Source organism: Ambystoma mexicanum, chromosome 2q, assembly GCF_040938575.1.
Source record: "Ambystoma mexicanum isolate Mex_15411 chromosome 2q, UKY_AmexF1_1, whole genome shotgun sequence".
In the NCBI taxonomy this organism is placed as follows: Eukaryota; Metazoa; Chordata; class Amphibia; order Caudata; family Ambystomatidae; genus Ambystoma; species Ambystoma mexicanum.
In genome coordinates, this window is record NC_090924.1 from 791,050,352 (window position 1) to 791,071,704 (window position 21,353).

The window sequence follows — 21,353 nt, forward strand, 5'->3', positions numbered from 1 at the left end:
GATGTTGGGCACGCTCTTTGCCATGGGGCAGACTAGCATACTAGACTGCCGGCCGTCGAGGTCCGGTGCAACAGGCGGACTTCCCTCATGTCCAGGTGCCTGGAGCTCGGCCCTGTGCAGCCGGGCTGGGGTTCGAAGACTCTAGCGGACCCTCCTGACCCCCCGTTTGTCACCTCCAACCCTCCTCTCTGTTTCCCCAAAAGGGGAGTAGGAGGTCACGGTTGAGGGATGAGCAGATCAGCCAGGAGGGCTGGTTGGCAGAGGGGCCTGCCTCTGTCTCCTTGGGAAGCCCTGTCACGCTACCACAGAGGACGGCGGGTGGGCAGGCAGGATTCATGGGCTGAGCACCTGAAACCCATTTGTTATAAACCACAATGGTCTTGGCTGCCTCTCAAGTGGGGAAGCTAGACAGATTACAGGTTCGTCTCGCCATGCAGGCAGGGGTTGCTGCCTTCCCCAGCCTCTCCTGCACTTTGAGAGGAGATCAGATCTCCCCATTTTAAGTGACACCAAGGGATACCATGAAGACCCCTTGGATCAAGACATAGCACTAGAAAGTCTTGATATTAACTCAGATGTTGTTTAGTGTAGTTTAGGAATAGGGATATCACTTCTATCTATCCCTATTAGATATGCGGCCCACCAGCGACACCCAGGGGAAGCTGGGGCAAGGGACTGGTGAGTTCTTCATGAGGGACATACATAGTTTAGCATTAGGGCTCCTTTTTCAAAGTGTTGGGATCGTCCACCCTTATTTTGTGATACAAATAGACACCCCGTGGGTGGAGGAACCCCAATTTCGTGTGGGGGTAACATAACAATTATTGAACTGTTGTATTGTAGTAGTTGTGAGGACAGCATAGGTTTTGACACAGACAGACTTTTGTTTTTGTACTTCCTGACATAGACTTTCCTTAGATTTCTTTAGGAGGGGAAATCCTGGCATAGCATAGGGTTAGTTAGGCGTTATACCATCCTGATCATTAATAAAGTTGTTGAAAAATTGGGAAGCCTAGAAAATGAGGTACCATGGGAACCAGCCTCTGGGGAAAATAAGGGAGATGTAGGGGATGACAACGTCGCAGAACTATTTCTTCCCACATGTAAGGAAGGAGAAAATCGCTATCTGGGTTTTCTATTATCTCCCAAGATGGCTTATAATCCTCCTGTTTTGAACTCTGTTATTTTTGTGGGGACTGCTACCATAATACGGAATCCTATCTCAAGAACGTAGAGGAGGAGCTAATGGAGGCACAGGAAAAGGAGGATGAAGAGACCTCAGCCCTATAGAGATCTCCTTGTGAGTCTCCAAATCCAGGGACACCATCTTCAGGGTCTATGTCTCCTACTGATATCAAATCCGACTCTTTAAGGGAAGATTTAGAACCCTCTTTGAGAGACATTGTTTTAGATCCGGAAGGGAAAAATATGTCCACCTTAAAGACACCTGTCAATAACCTCCCGGAACTAGAAGTGTCTCCCAGTAAGACAGACATGGGTCTAGGAGAAGACATGTATATCGCAGCCTTCACCGAAGATTCTAAAGATTGTGATTCTGTGACGTATGCTCCTGTTCAGTCAAGGATAAAAGCACAAGATGGGACTCTTTTATGTCCCATATCTCCTGTCGTAGGACCCAGATACCACTCTAGGGTGGGATTCAAACAAGAGGAAATCACTTCTGTAAGGAATATCCAGGATATAGGAATGTCTACTGAATCCCTCCATGTAGACCTAGAGGAGAAGGATCCCATAAGAGAAAGAGAATCTAAAAAAATACCATGTGTCCCAGGTCCAAGAGAACCCCAAAGAACTCGAGACGGAACCAACATGTGCCAATATTATGTACACCCACTCCAAGAGAGTAACACCTCCCCAAAAAACCAAAAAGAAACAACTATTATCTGCCTCAATCCACCCATGCTATTCTTGTAGGAAGGTTGGTCACCTCACAAGGTATTGCCCTCTAAACCAGAAGGAGGGCAAAATTATCCCTTCCGTAGGTAGCCCACTGGATCCCAATCCCAGGGGTGAATCTGTGAGGGAGAACTACTTATGTAGAAGGTCCTTGAAGAGCGGGAGTAGGAAGCCCGAGGGCGAGCTATGGTATCCTCCCTTTTCCAAAACTGACCTAACCTTGTCTCCCTCAACCTTCATGGGGTATTTCCACTCATGTCCCGTCTTTTCCCTTGAGGTCCCACAAAGTACTGTGAAGGAGAAGAGGCAACTAGGAGTAGTGCAGATTTCCTGTTGTAAAAACCACTCTAGTACTGGGATGAAGAAGAAGGACCAGGATGAGTACAGGAATGAAGGTCAGGCACGTCCCACTGATTGGCTTAATTATGGTCAGGCAATTCAAACTCAGAACACACACCTGCCGCCTGTTCGCCAAACAGAGGTGCATAAAAGGTGGAGCTGCTGACAGCAAAGAGTCAGACTGGGGGGTGAGAGGAAGACCAGCTCCACCCATGAGTGTCCCAGGAACAACTGCGCACTGAGACGCTGGATGATTGCAAAGGAAGGCGAATTTGAATTACTTGGCAAGGGAGCCGTGTCTCCAGGGAGCCGGTCAAAGGAGCTGAAGGGTGTCGAGTGAAGTGGCAGTCCCTTTACAGCAGCCAGAAACTGCTTGTTACCCTGGCTGGGAGCACCAGCCGAGGGCTGTCTGAGGGGCAGGTGGTAAGCCTCTGACCTCAGTTGTGAGAAGACTGAAGAATAAGGACTCAAAGAGCTGCAACCAGTGAGTTTCTTGGAGAGAGAGAAACCTGGTGCACGTATGAGTTCTGCGATACACTGTATCCAGTGATTGTGTGCCTTCGGCTTGTTCCTGAAAGCCCCTGAATGACAAAACCGAACGAGTCAAGATGAAAGCATTGTCGAAGACTGATTGTTAAGGAAACAATGCATCTGCATAAATCTCCCGAGTTCGCTTAGTCAAAAGTAAACGAAGCTGCCGAGGGGAGCTAGCGAAGTGGGAGCAAAATAACTAATCAGTGAGAGCAGCTTACATAAAACCAGGAGAAGGAAATGGAGGAATGCGTGTAAAGTGACCCCTTCTAAACCCTAGAAAAGTGAATTGTGGGTCATGGAAATGCCCATTTGGTGAAGGTGAAGTGTAGAAGTGCCAAGAGGGGTATAGAGTTGCCTAAGGACCTTCAGGATTGAGAACTACCAGCAGGGCCAATATGGGTGAAAGCTGAATGCTTGCAATTGTGAATATTGAATAAGATGATTTGAACAAAACTGGCAAAGTTGTCTTTATTGAATACTGAATGAAATGAAACAAGTTAAGTTGCCCTTATTGAATGCTGAAATGAATGACACGAAAGGGGCTGCTGAGCCCACACAACAGGAACTGTATAACACTATTTATTACCAAAGAGACACTTCAAGAGTAAAGTGACAGACTTCAAGCGCTTGCATATTTATGAACTATTGAATATCAGCTAAGGGACAGATATGGTTGCGTGACCTGTAATGGGTGGACCGTACAGTCCGACAACTGCGCCTAGACCAGAAGCCTCTAAAGATATAACAAGGAGGTGTCAGGCAGACCCTATAGTTGTTTTCAGGAACTTAGGCACCTGTAAATGTTTGGTAGCAAGTTAACTGCTGGAACATTTATCTTGGGGAAGGGAGTCCCAAGACCACAGTGTTGTGTATGGGTGTTTTGTTGTGTTTGAACTAGGGGATACCTGCGAATCTCCAGAAGGTAACTTAAGAGCTTTTTCAGTTCTTGCTGAGAGGAGGTTACATTGGAACTGTGTTGAACCTGAACCAGAGAACTTCATGGGAACTTGAATTGACATCCTTTGAACATTTGCTTTGGAACACTGATTTTTGGTTGAGAGCATTCGCCTACTAGTTTTGTTGTAGTTTTGAGGACAACATAGGTTTTTACACAGACAGACTTTTACTTTTGGACTTCCTGACATAGACTTTCCTTAAAGACAGGGAAATCCTGCCATAGCATAGGGTTAGTTAGGTGTTGCACTATCCTGATCATTAATAAAGTTGTTGAAAATATATTTTTGTTGTCTGTGTCATTTCTCTTGATACCATGGCTATCTCACATTACCCAGTGAGGCGGGGGAGGCCAAGCCCCATCGGCCTGTCATTTCTGGCTCCAAGCACCCGGCTCCAGGCCAGCGCAACCAGCTCTGGGGACATTGGCGGGTGGGGAGCTTGACTGGGGCAGTACACCTGTCCTACAATAACGCAGGTGTCCTAAGGCAAGCTCAAGGAGGACATAAACCTCCAACGGTGCCGAAGGGCAAAGCTTGCAGAAGCTCGATTTTCTTTATGGAGACAGACGTTGTAAGTGGGGCCTAACAATCCTTGTGACTTTTTGTGTTTCCAGCAGGAAGTGTCTGAAAATGACCACTGGTATAACTGTCTTGTCTCAAGCATTCATAGCGACGTCGCATTTTGATCCTTTCATGTCTGCTCGTCCTATCATGCTGAAGCATTATTCATCAAACGTTGGATTGTTCATCCACTAATGGGTAACGTGAGCTGGGTTTAGACCGTTGTGTGACAGATTTGTTTTACCCTACTGATGATGTGTTGCTGCAATAGTACTTCTGCTCAGTACGAGAAGAACCACATGTTCAGACATTTGGTATATGTGCTTGGCTGAGGAGCCAATGGGGAGACACTCCTTTCCTGGGCAAACTCTTGGAAAAGCTGGCCATCTCCCAGCTTAATATACAAACTGAATCTGTTGGTTGCCTCCATGAACACCAGTCTGGCTTCAGAGCTGCCAGAAGCACGGAACTGCTCTCCTGAACACCTGTGAAGACTTGCTCTCCAACCTTGACTCTAATCTCCCTTCTGTCCTCATTCTCCTTGATCTATCCTCTGCTTTTGACACGGCAACCATGCCATCCTGCTCAATCATCTCCGGGACAAGCCTGGAATTACTGATCAGGCCCTGGCCTGGTTGACCTCTTTTCTCCCCCACCGACCCTCTCAGGTCCAACTGGGGTCTTTCCTCTCTTATATCTCTCGACTTGAGGTGTTCCGCCACAAGTCTAACCTCTGTCCCTGGCTCTTCAACCACTATCTGGCACCTCTTGCCCGCCACATCACTACATTCTGCTCCAATTTTCAATGTTATGCAGATGACACTCAGCTCTCCTTCAGGCTCCCCTCAGCCACCTCTGCTTCTTCTCTCATACCAGAATGTCTGGCTGCAATTCAGGAATGGTGTGCCGCCAATGATTTCTGCCTTAATGCTAGTAAGACTGAGATCCTCCTCATTTGACACCCGCTCCTTCCTTTCCTCTCTCTCTCCGGCCGCCCACTCTGGGCCCTCTTCCTGCTCCTTCCTGTGAGGCTAAAAACCTTGGTGTCATCTTTGACTCCACCCTCGCCTTCCCTCCTCACATCTCTGATGTCTTTAAGAAGTCAAACTATCAGCTGCACCTCCTCAGAAGTATTCTTCCTTTTCTCACTTTCCCCGAGAAGCACACTGTCTCCGGAGCTCTGGTCCTCTCTAGGCTGGACTATTGCAACAGCCTCTTTCTAAACCTTCATGCCTCTATTCTTCTATCTTTACAACTTATCCAGAACAGGACTGCAAGACTGGTCCTTGGCCTCAAGCCCAGGCATCGTATCTCTCCAGCTCTGAAATCTCTTCACTGGCTCCCCGTGGCTGCACGGATCAACTACAAGACCCTATGCAATGTCCACAAGGATTTCTGGGGCCTAGGACCGCTCTACCTCCAATTTCCTCTTCAAAAACATCTTCCTTCTCGAGCTCTCCGCTCATCCACCTCCAACTCCCTGAGGGTCAGACGCTTCTCCAAGCAGAGAGTTGTGGGCAGATCTATCTCTTTGGCTGGGGCCTCCCTCTGGAACAGCCTGCCTGCCTCTCTCAAACTTGACCAGAACCACCTTCGGTTCCAGAAGCAACTCAAGATCTTCCTTTTCGTTTCTACTTTCTCTCTTCCTCTCTTCCTCTCCCCTGCTGATGCACCTGACTGCTCTGTGCACTGATCATCTGGTCACTCTCAGAACTCGGGCCCAGGCTCCTGCATGTTCGGTTGCCCTCGCACTGCCTCCGGGCTCCCCAGCACTTAAGGGTCTGTATTTGCAACCCTACAGTCCCTTCTCTCTGCACGTATGAGCCACCCGCTGGCTGCACCTGTGAGTTAACTGCACTTCCCCCTTCCGCTCCCCCTTGGTACTTCTCCCCTTCCCTCTTCCGCGCCCTTGCACGATCTGAATAGCACATGGCCTAGTGTTCCGCTCACCTGGTCTCTGCACGGGCGTTGGGGCAGGGTAGGAGCCCTCCGTCGACTTGGCTCCCCTGGATCGACTCTCTCCCCCAGCTGCTGCGGAGTCAACTGTTCTGGATGCTGGTATTGACCCTGAGAGAAGATGAGAGGCAATGGGAATGGTGTGGTGGTGTCGTGAATTCCCTCAACCCTTTTGTGCCAAAACGAAGTGCACAAGCGTATTCCCATGCAAGCTCACCTGTTGTTTTGTAACGCTGAGCTCTCCGTCCAGCTTCTTGTAGTAGGGGCGCATAGAGTGGACCTAGTTGCTTCAGTGCTCCGTATAAGTGGCGATCCAGTCGGCTGCGACCAACCACTTAGAAGGTAAGTCTTTTGGTTATGATTATTGTTCATTTATTATAATGTCTTTTATCGTGATTGTAGATAATAATTCTTGCAATGTCTTTTCAGCAATAGGTGTGAAGATGGCAGATCGGAGTCGCGGAGCGAGTCCGGGAATGATGGAGCCCTCGAATTAGCTGGTAAGTTGACCTTTAAAATAGGACTCTAGACTCAGGTATGGCGCGGCCAAGCGTTAGTTATTTATGTGACTTCTAAACTGTTGTTCTTTTTCCCTTGCAGGAGAAGTCTGGTGGCGTTGAGCGGAGCCTGGATGCTCGGAGGCCGCTCTGCAGCTGCAGGCTGAAGGTACAGCGAAGATGAAGAGAAGAAGTGGAGCTCCCGCGTAGCTGGACGCCCCGGATCAGGTGAGGAAAGGCTCCGACTCCGATAGTGATGGGAGACAGGTAAGATGCGCGCACAGCGATGGAGCGGCTGGAATCAGCTAAGGTGTGCCGTCAGCGATGGAGAGGCTGGAATCAGGTAAGATGCGCCTTCCGCGATGGAATAGCTGGATTCAGGTAAGATGCGCCTTCAGCGATGGAGTAGCTGGAATCAGGCAAGGTGTGTCTTCAGCGATGGAGTAGCTGGAATCTGGTAAGATACGCCTTCCGCGATGGAGCAGCTGGATTCAGGTAAGGTGGTCTTCAGCGATGGAGTAGCTGGAATGAAGTAGGTGCACAACGAGATGAAGAACAGGTAAGGCCAGCGGCAAGCGTTACGCTGCAGAAAGCAGTATAACGCGAAGCGGAGGCATAAGGGTGGGTTGGCCTTAAATAGGCTGGCTCTGGCCCCTCCCTTTGGCCCCACCTTGTGGCTCCACCTTGCCATACCCAACGTTCTTGCACGTGCCCTCCAATGATTGTCTATGGCCACGCCCGGCCCTGATGCAGGTGCCTTAGGTACAGAGTGTGCAAAGCACACTTTTCCATGAGCCTGGCACCAGAGGCGCCAGGACTGGGTCCATTTGGACCCTGGGGGTGAGGAAGGCCTGGACCCTTGTACAATGGCCATGACACCTAGTAAGATCATTATTTTGTCATCCCTTGTTTCCCCCTCCTTGCCTACAGGCACGTTATAAATGCCACATCATATCATATCATATCTGTGGGACTGAGTGTGGGCAGAAAGGGGCAACCTCTCTCGTGTGTAATGCACCACATGTTCGCAGGGAATGTGGTGCAAAATCATTTGTAGATGACGTAATTCTGGGTCAGGGTTTCATAAGTAGCAGAGCTGCAACCTCACTGTGATCTCTATTGGAAGTCATCCTCTGAGCCAAGGTTTCTTCAATGCCAGTGCCTCCGGGGTCTCCATCCTTCCTCCTCCTGCTGCATCACAGGGTGCACAGGAAACTCCCACCCACCTTGGGTGCATTTGCCGGGATGTGTGCTGTGCGGGGAGCACTCTGCTCCTTTTCCAGTCAGCTTAGCAGACCAGATGGCCTTGGTCCATCTGAAGGCAGAGTGGCAGGAACCAGCCCAGGAGAGACAGGGAAAAGAGGTTGGGCCCTGGTTGAGGATGGCGGCATAAGCCACTGACCCAAGGCACAGAGGTGGCAGCTTGAGCCCTATCCCCAGGGCGAATAGGTGGCTGCTTAAGCCTCATATGCTGGACAGTGGCCTTAAGGCTTGCACAATCTCATGGCCACACAGCCACGTGGTCAGGGAGGACCGTCCCTCTGGCTGGGCCAAACTGGCTGGCCCAGCTGTCACCTACATTTGTCTGTGGCTGGGCTCCATAATAGTGGATCGGAAGTGTCTCCCTGTAGGATGGACGTGTGTCGCGGGAGCTGGGTGGGCTCCCCTGAATTGAGACTAGGGACCCAGAGCAGGTGGGGACTAACAGGCCTGGCCAAGGAGGGAGAGGCTAAGCAAGCCCAGCAGCTGAAGGCACAGGTGGGACCTAGGGTCTAGTAGTACAAGGGACTTGCTACTGGAGCTTGGGCAGGCAGTCGAGGGCCCCCGGCTCTCTCCAGAGGGCATGACCCCATGCATCCAGGTGTGCTGCCCTAGCCATTGTGCAACAGCCTCCGATGCAGGGCACGGCCACCTAACTCAGCGACAGACCTCGTGGGGTCCCACTGCCCGCACTGGAGAGAAAAACTCTAAGGTGTAAAGGGCAGGGCCCCGGAGGTACCCAAGGGCGAGGTGCCACCCTGCCCTTGGGTGCTACAGGGTAGACCATAGCTATCAAGTTTCCTTGTTCCTGGTGGGACGCCTCAAGGTAGTCCTGTTTTTTTTTTCTTTCACGCACTACATGTCTATGCGAGCGGATGAGGAGATTTTGCAACCCCTGATGAAGATGGCAGTCGGGTGAGGCCTTTGTTGCAGTTGTTACATGCCACTCAGGGGAGCACATGTTATGGTGGCATTGTGCCTGGGATGTCTTCATTCTGTTTATGATTTTGTGCCTGTGACAAGGATACTGTTATTCCCACTTGCTATGACTATGTTGGTGGTTTGTGCACTTGATGTGTTGAATATGGATGGAGGGCCATTGTAATTTTCGTGTTATGGAGCACACACAGTTTGCCTCTCACAGATGCACCTTCTCATGGTGTTATGGGCAAACTGAATTGGCCCTATTGCATCATTGAAGGGCATCAGGAATGTGGCTTCGCTGTGTGTGCTTCACAGGAGTTGCATTTCAGGTGAAAAAATGTTGTATAACCTGATTGCGTGTGTTCTGTCACTATGCCTTTGGCCTACTAAGGGAATGGGGTGTGCCTGTGGATGAGGGTGGTGTCCCTCCTAAAGCACTACTGCTATGCCAAGACATGTGGCAATGTTGTGCAAGACACAACATACCAGGATGATCTTGCATACTAAAGGGGGTGCATAAAGCAATACGTCGCCTGAGTGGTCAAGGGAGCAGAAGCGTGACTTGAGCACCCCGAATGTGTGCTCCACTATGCCCCTAGTGGCTATGTGTGCGAAACCAGAGGGTGTCTCACTTGCTAGACGCTGGGGACTAGTCATCCATGTGGCCAGGACACGGCCATCGCTTTTGGATCCAGTTCCTGGGGGTGGATCACCTGGGTGAGGGGTCCTCGGGAGTGGGGTTGGGACACCCGCTGGCAAGATGCAGTATCCTCCCCCCTTTAACACCTTTAACCCATCCTACTAGGTGGGATATCTTGAGACTTCAACCCCCCGCCCCCTTTCACTACACAAACACTTTCACACGGACAATGCGCTCTGGGGAAAGACAGACCCACACCAAAGCATTACATTGGACATGTCCCGCTAATCGGGTCAGGCGAAGTTAGGCACTTCACCTTAATTACATACATCTGATAACTATTTGCTCTCCCCACATGAATGAAAGGCAGAACATAGAGACACACTCTGAGCAAGGTTGAACACGAGAAAGAGCAGAACTTCCGGGGCGAAGGCAAACCTACTGGAGCAGGATGACCGATTGAGGAACTAGAGCAAAGGGTAGAGAAACCCTGAAGTTCCCTGCAGGTGGTTGTAGCCTCCGGGAAGCCGTGAAGGAGACACAGAGGAAGCCAAGGAGACGCAGAGGAAGCCAAATCGCAGACAAGAGGAAGCCTGCATTGTGTTTCAAGGACGCCAGCGACCCTCCCGGGTGAACGACAGAGTTGGGGAGGCGAGGCCAAGCATGTGGTATTAACCTTGACAGGTGAATCAAAGCCACAGAGGCAAGAAAGGAAAGATTGAAGCCGCAACAGTGTCTCACAAGTGAAGGTTTGAGAAAGCTAACCAGTGATGAACTTTTAAGAGGCTGATAACTGTGAAGCCAGTGATACAGAGTAGCAGAGTTGTCTGGCGAAAGTAAGTAGCCCACTCAAAAGTCTCTGCAAAATGTGTAATGTTTTGTTATAAAGGGGCAAAGTGAACAAACTCTAAAATGCATAATGTTCAAGATTAAGCCCAGCAAAAGGGGAAGTGAAAGGTGAATGCTTGAAGAGGAAGATTTCTTTGAACGTTTGTGCTTATGGTACTGAACTACCAAAACCAAGAGATACTGGGGCAAATAACACAAGAGTGTGAGCTGAAGAGAAAGTCGAAATGGCTCTGCGGCGGTCCATAGTAAAAGCTTTGCACATTCGAAAGTCTTCGACATCGGTAAAAGGTCTGAGCCTGACTGCGGGAGACTGGAAGTGTGATAAGTTAGGGGAAGGGAACCCCTAACGAATTAGAATTAAGCTTGGGAAGGGAATCCCTGCAAGCGCTGTTGACTGCGAGGACCGAGCCCGGCTGTGGGAGACCTATGTGAACTGTTAAAGCTTTGAGAGGTCCGGCCCGACAGAGGGAGACCTGCGTGAACTTTTTGTAGAACTGTGAAAAGAACTTTTGGAACGCTAGAATGAGTGACTTTATTGTGGGAGGCCAGGCGGGCCTCAGTACACTTTTTGAAGTGCCTTTGTTTTGAGAACCTGAGCCAGAGTGTCTATGGGGGCCTCCTTACTCCGTGCTATTCAACGTGGGGAGGAGAGCTGATTCAGCCATCTTGATCCTTTATATTATAACACTGATTTTCCTTTGCATGCATATTCCCCTTTACACACTTTTTGTATAAGAGATAGGGCAGGCATTAGGTTTTGTTAGTATAGCCCATTTTGATTTGACAAAGACTGACTAGGACTTGATGGTAGAGACTACTGCCATCATAGCTATAGGGCCAAGTAGGAGTTTTTACAAACCCCACAAAACTAATAAAGGTTTTGAAATCGTATCTTTTGTGTCAGTGTCATACTTGTGATACCATGCCTCTCTTACATATGTTGTAGCGTGCCTCACCTGGGGTGGCTAGATTCCTGATGGGTGTCAACAGGACAGGTGAGAGCAGGTAGGCACTATATCCTGCAAAGGGGGAAATGGTTGTTTACATTGGTTGTCATTGCTTATTTTTCTGTGTGTCACGTGACGGCCTTTATGTGTATGATAGTTGATACCCACCAGCCAGGTGTTTCCAAAGGTTTCCGATGCAAGGGCTTGGTATATGGGGAAATGGCGGAAGATGTAGCTGTCATGCGTGCATCCCAGGTAATTTGCATTGAGATACATGATATGTCCCTTGGCATCACAGATCGCCTGCGTATTAATGGAATGCCAATATGTCCTGTTGCGAAAGATGTGCTCTCTCTCTCGGGGTGCAGGAGCGCTACATGTGTGCAATCGCTGGCTCCCAGGACCGGTGGAACGTGTGCAATTGTGTAGAATTACCAGCACACTCTCTTGCCTGCCGTGTGCATGGCATGTATATGTGCCTATTCACACATGCTGGGATGCAGCACATTACCTGGTGGAGGCACCTGGATTGTGTGAGCTGTGATATATCCCTTACAATGGCTGTGGTGTGCTGGAATGATCCAGTTGCCAGGAAGTGTAAGGCTGATAGTACTTTCACCAGGGGTGTCAGTGCCTGCAAACACATGATGGGGTGATGCCAGGTAATTTTCCCACTCCCTGACCAGTTCTCGGATGACATTGGCAAGGGAATCAGTATCTTCCATACACCTCCTCATCTGGCATCCCAAATAATGTAGTTCGTAGATGGAAGATTCTGGCCCTCCTCGTCCTCCGATGTAGTAGGATCGGTGCTAGTAAAGCAGGGTCCGGTATTGTGGGAGTCCTATGTTGAATAGGGATACATTGCTCTGTTATACTTGAGCTTTCATTGCGCTTTGTAACTTGTGACGTGTATCAGGTAACGGTAAAATCGCAAGATGTGCGTTCTCTTTTGGACTCCAGGGAATTGCGGGATAGCATCTGTGAATAGGGTTTCCTTAGTGCTTGATAGGGCGTGTTTGTTGTTTGCATCCGGCGTCTCTACCCACGCCCATGTTCTTCCTCATTTCCTAGATGGAGTGGTTATTTTGCATGTTACGCCCCCTATTTACTTCTTTGCACTGGCAATTTCCAAGCTTTGTTCTCTGTGTCGCACAAAGCGCTCCAGCACAATGTAAAGTAGGAAGCACCAGCGCAAAGTCCGATTCATGAATCGGAAATTAGTTTGTAGCACGCCACAAAGTGTACTTTTATTGCGCAAAGTGTCTTTGCGTCACGCTAAATATTTCGTAAATAGGGCCCTGAAACGTCACAATGGGCAATTCAATATGGAAAACATTCAATTTATAAACAACTATTTTAAGCTTTCACTTAACCCATCCCTGGATGACCTTGAAACCCCCCCCCCTTTCAGCCACCAGCATTAACTGATTCAGCCAGAGACTGGTTAAGAAGTGAATACATAGCAAGGCTTTTAATTGCAACCAAAGTAAATGCACCGTGTTTTTTAACTGCTTACAGGCACAGTTTACATACAGGCAAAGTGGTGCAAATAGTATGCAACCGCAAAGGCAGTGTCCCTGTTATAGACCTACTTCCTTTAGGGCCTGGTTCCCAGAAACGTTTTGTAATGGCGCAACCCCATTGGAAAACGCGCTGTAAACCAGGCCCTTAGTGTCTTCTGTGCATTTTTACCTTTACTCTTATCTCTGTGCCACAATCTTTATGGACACCACAGGACCCGCATATGCATTTAAAAGGGCTGCTTTGCTGCCATACCGACAATGGGCTGCTTCGCTTCCATACCGACAATGAGCAGCACTGTTGCTTTGTTGATGTTAATTTGCAATTACTTGTTCTGTGTTAGCACCCGTCTACCTCCACATCAAAGCCTAAGTATAGTGCAGCGGCTGCACAACACAGACACACAGTTGATCAGCTTAAGGCAGAGCTCAAAACCTATTGTTTTTCCAAAAGTGAATACTGAAACTGCAATGGAAAGAACATCTAAGCTTCCACACACGGTTGAATTGGAATACTTTAGCATGTCATGTGCTTTTTAATTGCATTATTATTATCTTTAATATTAAAACTGTTATTTTGACATAAATATTTGAGATTTTGAAACAGTTTGCAGGACAGTCTTTTTTTTATTTTGTTTTGTTTAATAGTCCTGCTTTTATCTATTAATATGGACTGCTACCATTTTATCAATGAAGTAAAATGTAATTTTTTAACCATGGGCCAGATTCACAAACACATCACGTGACTGCGTTAGTAAGTGTTTCACCTTTCACAAATGTGTGTCTACCTGTGCAAATGCCTTTACTGTGTATTGATAGATTTATGCCATCCACATAATATACAGCTAGACATCATGCCACATCAGTGGCTAGCAAATTCAATAATGGTTGTGCATGGAGATGGGGAAGACCCTGAGTCTGTTTTCATTGTCTCTCGTCTCCCATGTCTCAGGCTAGGTTCAGTGGCAATCACAATGCATGAATTTCACAGGCCCTGATTGAAACGCTCATGTATAGCAAGAGCAATTCTTCCCTTTTTGGGCATAGCCAGCGATGTAAATGATGTATTCTATTCGATTCCAGGCCCCATTTTGAATGCTTCAAATAGTAACTTTTGCAACAAGCCAGTGACCAAACTGTGATGCATTCCTGTATATTGTTTTCTGACAGTTTGTTTGAATTTGTAGATTAAAGAGATTAAATGGGGCGGTGTCGGAGGATGGACAGGCCAAGGTGGATCTATACTGGGTACAAAAAGGTAAGGACTGGCTATTGCACAGAAATTCATTTGCAATGTTGTTCAACAGTATTTTTTATACATGAAGTATAAACACAGCAAAGAGATTGGCGTCCATGAACATATTCAGGAGAATGTGAAGGCCATCTACCTGTTATACTATCATGCAACATAACCAGCACCAATTTGCACTAAAAGCATATGTCTCAAAGTCAAGGATTTTGTATTGTAGTTCATATTCGAATTAGGGAAGAAATAAAGGAAAACCCTTATCTGATTTTATTTTTGGAAATATGTGCATTCATTTAAAAAGCTATTGATGCTAGAAATTGCTGGTAAAATCACATTACACCAGTTATATTATATGTCAGAGGCTTGAGGGCAGAGACAGTTGTGGATATTGCATTTCTTTTGAACTCTGGCAAGTCTTGAAGAGGATGTGACAAATCATCGTGGTTGGGATTACCACTGGTACCGTTTGGTGGAAATGGAAAGTGGATATTTCGCCAAGGAGAAGGGACTTGCCATCATTGGAACTTTGGTTAACAATTCTTAATTTGACTTTGAAACATCAAGAACTGATTTGAGACATTTCTTTCATTGGTTGCACATTTAGCAGAGTTGACCTTGAATCCTGGGGAAGGGAATGCACCCAGGACATCAGAAGGTTATTCAGAACTTGCAAATGTTGTTTATGTTATGTTGCATTGCCATATATTTTCTTTGTGTATTTATTGCTTATTGCGAGTGTTAGGGAGAATTCTTAGAAATGTGCTAATTCCCTTCTACCTTAGAGACCCCCAGCATTTTTTGCTGGACTTTAGGACTTTAGGATTTTTAATTTCTACCCTGGAGAGAGTGAAACGTTTTTCCCACTCTCTCATGTATTTATTTTAATGTGATTTGGGCTCTGTGTTTCTTTTTGACTTTGGAGTCTGACAAACTCCGTAGTCATCATCTTTGCATTGTGTCACACAGCACCTTCAATGCAATGACAGAGGGAAGTCTCTTAGACTTCCCCAAGATTTAAATACCTTCTCTTGGATAACTACTGTTTCCAAGAACAGTGAAGTGATATTGACTTTACTTACATTGTAACTTTCTAGACACAGCACACACTATCTTACAATAAGGTGCTGGAGGGGTTACTTAGTATCCCATTTGTCTAGTCGCTCATGTAACATTGTTTATGTTACCTTTCTACAATTAATGGTTGGTGGCAGTGGTTCAATTTTTCCTACCATTGTGTGTTTCTACCGCGGGCTGCAATTGCAGCTGCAGTAAAGCACCCATGGGTGCCCATTTTGTCAAAATGGCCGGGGTTTTTTTCTGCCATTTCTTGTCCGAAAGGTCCTTCTTGAGATTTACTCTGCACGCCAAACCAGATTTGGTCCCTTTGTTCATTTTGTGTTTGGCGGGTTTCACTGCTGAAGCCCGCCTCTGACTTCAGCGTGTCTGGCAGGGGCAGGAAGTGAGGGAGGTGCCTGAAACTCCCCGTGCTTAATCCCTTTAGTTACAGGAATGTATCCAAAGGTGATTGGCCGGCTGCTGTTCTTGGAGGACAGCCACCCTGCTGTGTGAGTGACAGCTAGGCTGCGAATGAATGGGAAAAACCTGCATAAAAGGTGGGGCTTTAGGCTTGGAAGGCAGAGTCGACCACTGGACGAAGGAATCCGATGAAGAATTTGGAAGAGACGCCTGCTGCAACTCCTGGACCATTGGTTTGCCCGGTGAAGCCCTGCTGTTGTGCTGAAACTCCGAATTCGCCTTCACTATAGAAGCCCTGCAACAGACGACTTCTCCCCTTGGGTTGGTGGGACCAATTAACCCCAAAGTGAACTCGTCTGGACATCCTCTCTGAGCTGGCTGTACTTGCATTGCTGCTGCAGGAACGGAAGTGCCAGGCAGAGGAACACCAGACTGAGTGCACCGCTTTTAAGTCAGACCCGAGCTCCAGGAAGATCCTCCGGACTCCCAGGAAGCAGGACTGACCGAGCCTGAGCCATCTCAACAGAGTGCTGGACCCCAGATGTAAGGAAAGTCCAGAGTGCTATCCGAGAATCCGGGGTGGTGCTATTTGCGAGAGATGCGAGGAGCTGAAACCGCGAAGTGCTGCTGATCGGAAGTTTGCCCATTGCTGCCGCTGACCTTCCATTCATAGTGCAGGAGTCCCCAGACGTCCTCCCTCTTGTCCCCACGACTGAAGCCCAGGAATAAAGGATCTGCAGACCTACCCAGGAACAGAAGCAAGCTGGATCCAGTTTTCTTCAAACCAAAGGTACTGTAAAACAAAGGGCACTTACCTCTTGTGGTGTAGCCTTGCTAGTTCTCAGTTGAGATGTGTCTTGGTTGTACTTTTTGCCAAGTTGTTTGCAGCTTTGCCCCTCACAAGCCTCACAGCTTGTGGCCCTTCAAGTGATCTTATTTCTACAAACTTTTCTAAAAACACTGTGCAAGACTTTTACCTACCTACAAGAAGATCTTCAGCTCCCCTACTCATTGCTCAACTAACATTGGCTGTCCTGGCTCCCTGAGAGACTCTTCTTACCTCTGACTTTGTGCCTTTACCTTTCCCCCAGGAAAGGGTTAATTTACTTTGCATTGGAGGCTTTAAAACGTACTTACCAGTTTATGAATTATTTGTTAACCTTTGTTTTATTCCCATATCTGATATTTTACACCAAACTCAGTATTTCTCTAAATATACCAGTGATAAATCAATGTCCACAGTGTCCTAGCTATTGAAGTGTCCTGAGAGTGTAGGAAGTGTATGTGTGCCATCCCCAATAGGTATCATCAAATTCGAGAAACTAAGAGTGTGTTTTCAAGTGTATTTTGAAGGATCTGCAGACCTACCAGGGAACAGAGGCGATTGTGTAAGTGATTTCAATCCAGCACTCCAACTAAGTCAATGCCTAGTATGGGATGCCCAGTGGAAACCCTTATTTATATATTTTTATGTCAAAAGGTCTTTTAATTCTGGATGATGTACGCTTATATAACACCCCGGAGTAGTGGCAGAGTAGCAGTCACAGGCAGTGGCTGCAGATTACTCCTTTTCCAGTCTTTCCACTGTGTCTACTGCTTTTTGCACCTGGCGAACATTGAAAAGCTCCCTGACACCGCGGAGCGGCCGCGGAGGTAGCGGCAGAGTAGCAGTCACAGGCAGTGGCTGCAGACTACTCCTTTTCCAGTCTTTCCACTGTGTCTACTGCTTTTTGCACCTGGTGAACATTGAAAAGCTCCCTGACACCGCGGAGCGGCCGCGGAGGTAGCGGCAGAGTAGCAGTCACAGGCAGTGGCTGCAGACTACTCCTTTTCCAGTCTTTCCACTGTGTGTACTGCTTTTTGCACCTGGCGAACATTGAAAAGCTCCCTGACACCCGGAGCGGCCGCGGAGTAGCGGCAGAGTAGCAGTCACAAGCAGTGGCTGCAGACTACTCCTTTTCCAGTCTTTCCACTGTGTCTACTGCTTTTTGCACCTGGCGAACATTGAAAAGCTCCCTAACACCGTGGAGTGGCCGCGGAGTAGCGGCAGAGTAGCAGTCACAGGCAGTCAATGGCGGCAATGGACGCTGTGGACGCTACTCTGTTTCCCCGGCAAACCTTGGCTGCAGGTGAAAAAGACTTCCATCAAAAGAACTCACGCCCCAGGACACGAGCAGAAGTGGGGAAATCCCAACCACAAAACACGGACAAATGCTTGTTGCATTTAAAGCAGACTAAATTGACCACCACAGCCTCACCACAGAGGTCTTCCCAAAGCCAAGAACTCATTGCATCGACGCCGTGGTCAAATGGAGGCTCCTGCCCAAAAACAACGTGGACAAAGAAGGAGGCCTCTGTAAAAACACCACTTCTAGCACCTGGATCCCCAACCACAGATTATGGTCTAAACCTGGAAGTAGCGGAGGGAGCGGACAACCCTCACGCTCCTCAAAATTTGGACCAAACAACTACAATCTTACCTGGGAGCTTGTTGGCTCTCCAGAGGACGCCGGGCAGCGTCTCGCCCAGGTTGGGACACGTCCTGTCAGCCGCGCTTGCTCCGCTGCCTGTCGGAGGGCGGTCGGCGTCGAGCTCGACGGCGGCGGGCGGGGCCGGTCCTGTAGAGCGGGCGTCTGGTCGGGTGGGGACGCCGGAGACTGTTCCTCCCGAGAAGGGGCTCCATGAACGGGGGGCTCTGGAGGTGGAGAGCGAAAGCGGCGCTGACTTGCAGTCAGCGGAAGATCCGGAGGTACCTTTAGTGGCTGCCGCGACAAGGAAAACATCGGAAAAGATAGTGGACGATATCTCACAGGAATATCCCAGTTTGGTGAGTCAAGTGGGAGTAAATCCGGTGACGACGACAGTGGAAATTCACCCGCGGTGCTCTAGTGCGGCTAACACACCAAATCAAGAAAAATTAACTAAACTAAAAGTCGTTGAGCCACTTGGAATTTCAAGCAAACCGAAGGTGGGCCAGCCAAATAATTCACCAGAAATACAACTCGATGATGGCCCGTGTAACAAAAAAGTGAAAACTATGCAAAAACCAACAAAAAAAAACACGATTGCAAAGTCATTACCAACACACCCGGAAAAGACACCTGAGCTAAATGGCCCTGATTCTAATCTGGCTAAGAAAAAAAGACAAAAAAGTACAATAAGGCGAACCTTGACAAGTACAAACAACAAAAGTCAACAAGTAACTACTATTATTTCGCCTCAAAGTGTGGCAGATTTTTTTGTGAACCATAGAAAAAGTAAATTTGAAAACATTTGTGAAATAAGCGATACCGAGATGCTGGAAGTGGTGTATGTCTCAGAGGAATCACAACTTGACACACCAACTTTGGCTACAGACTCTAACGACCTCAATCTAGGAAACCTTAAATATCCATCCACAAAAGACATGAAGGAGCTAGACGGAAAAGACCCCGCCACTGTGGCCATAAACGAAAGGTTCGTCTAGGAGGAACCACAACTTGACACATCAACTTTGGCTATAATCTCTAATGATCCCAATCTAGGAAACCATAAATGTCCATCTACAAAGGACATGAAGGAGCTAGACGGAAAAGATCCCACCACTCCGCCCATAGAAGAAAGGTCGAGGGGGGAAAATCTACCCAAAACAATAGAGATGGAGATTGAGAATCCAAGCCCGGAAACTCCAAAACCTGGTTCAGACAAAACCCAAAACAGTAATCAAAACAATGAAGAGTCCCCTAAAAACCCAAGTGAAAGCGCGGAAATAGAGGACTGGTTTCTACCATCTGAGGATGTAAATCAACTGGCAAAACAGACAAACTCATCGGTTTTAACGACGCCGAGAAGGGAACCAGAGGACTGGTTCCCACCATCGGAGAAAGCAAACCAAATGGCAAATGAGCTAGACTCGTTTGTGATAACAACACCAAGTAGGGATAAAGGAAGAACCATGGGACAAGAAGCCCAACCTGAGAAATCGCCGGAAAAAAAACTGGATATGGTGACACTCATGGCAGAGTTGGCAGTCGCCATGGCCCCTTTTAACAAACTTTATGAGGCTATAAATGACTCATTAAAGGACAACAGCTCTTTACTGGCAACAATGCATGCAAAATTCACATACTTGGAAGGGTATGTCACTGCGGTAGAAAGCGAAAAGACAAAGGCTCTTACAGCACTACAGACAGTGATAGAGGGAAAGAGAAATCCTCCAACACCGATAACAACAGAAAAAGGGATACAAATTGGACACAATGAAATTAAAAAAACTCAAGCCCCCCGGAACCTAACTGAGAAAGCGGATCTTCCAGAAATTGAACAAATTACGTCAGTTCAGCCAAATAAAAGCTCAAAGGTCATAAGTCCAGTCCCGAGACCCAGCACAGCAAGAAAAGATAGAGGCATGGGACTAAAAAAAGCGCAAGCCACAGCTCTGAAGAAAAAAATCATAAAAACACTGACAACTCAAAAAGCAGGCCAACGAAGATCACGGAAACGGCTAATAACAAAGACTTTCCCATCTTTACAGACTGTAAGTTATCAGACACACCACTTACAACCCACGAAAAACAACTGGTATTCTGTTTACCGGTCCAAGAAAAGAGTTTCAAAGATAGAAAGAAGACCCATGGCATGGGACCTGGCCCAAACATAATTCCAAATGGCTCAACCCGAACAAATACTGAGGCCGTCCGCACACCAACCCATATGAGCCAACTGGACCCCAGCGAAGATTTAAATACATCAAAATCAACAGCAGATCTCCTGATGGAAGAGGTCCTAGAAAATTTGAATCAACCCAGCGAACAACCTTCCCTTGAACTGATTGAGAGTCCAACTAAAAAAAGGAACAAAGGCGAAAACAAAGTGGAGCTAAAATTAGATCTAGGACTGCATGAAGAAGGAGACAACTGGCAATTTCTATCCTTGGAGGACAGATGCAAGAAGATTTTGCACTCTGCAGACTGGGGTGACACCAAGCAGGTTGAAAGAGGGAGGAAGATCCCTAATCAAGACATGCAAAAACCTCACCCTATAAATGAGACTGTCTCTTCACATCGGCGGGAGGAAAAACAACCCTGTACCTCCCCGGAAAAAGATCTTCAGAAGCACGACAGATTCAAATACCAACCAAGAAGAGAAGGCAGCGTACTGCATCGAAATACAAAAAGGAATGAAAGAGAAGACGAAGGCCGAGGGGTGCCACTTAAAAAGCGACGCTATGGTGTACCAGCCTTTAAAGTTGAACAAATTGGAAATTGCCGTCAGTACGTGATCTTGAACCGAAGAACTGTGATGGAACTGCTACATAGCATACTGAAATTAAGATCAGTAAGATCGAGTGACTTACAAATAGTAGGGCCGCTACATGAAGGACGCCGAGCAATTTCCTACTTATTCATCTCTTCCACATTAGTGAAACAAAGCCTGCGCGACTCTTTGAAAACACTTCCTAAAAATGGGATACGACATAAGTGAACTTAAGGATGAAGGAGGGGTAAAATGGACTGATCCAGCAACCCCTAGCCCCAAAAAAGGCCGGTGGAGAAATGAGAATGACTCACAAAGGGACCATAGACCTTGTGTGGATCTGAGGTAAGAAAATGCTCCAATACATTACAAAAAGAAAACTCCAGTACCATGAGAAAAGGAAAGGAGGAGGAACTTGTCCACGCAAAGAAATTACCGAAAACGCTCCGAAAAACGAGACACTTGGGCTCCATCGTCAACAAGAACTAAA

At 47.6% G+C, this 21,353-nt stretch overlaps 1 protein-coding gene across 3 annotated transcripts in view; it reads left to right on the top strand.

Moving 5' to 3' along the window:
- PFKP (phosphofructokinase, platelet) overlaps positions 1–21,353 on the top strand; it is an 882,344-nt gene that overhangs the window by 484,220 nt on the left and 376,771 nt on the right. For all 3 annotated transcript variants that reach the window (XM_069648018.1, XM_069648019.1, XM_069648020.1), the window contains exon 14: positions 14,091–14,161. In XM_069648018.1, the coding sequence (XP_069504119.1) occupies positions 14,091–14,161 (71 nt within the window). The remainder of the gene's footprint in view (positions 1–14,090; positions 14,162–21,353) is intronic.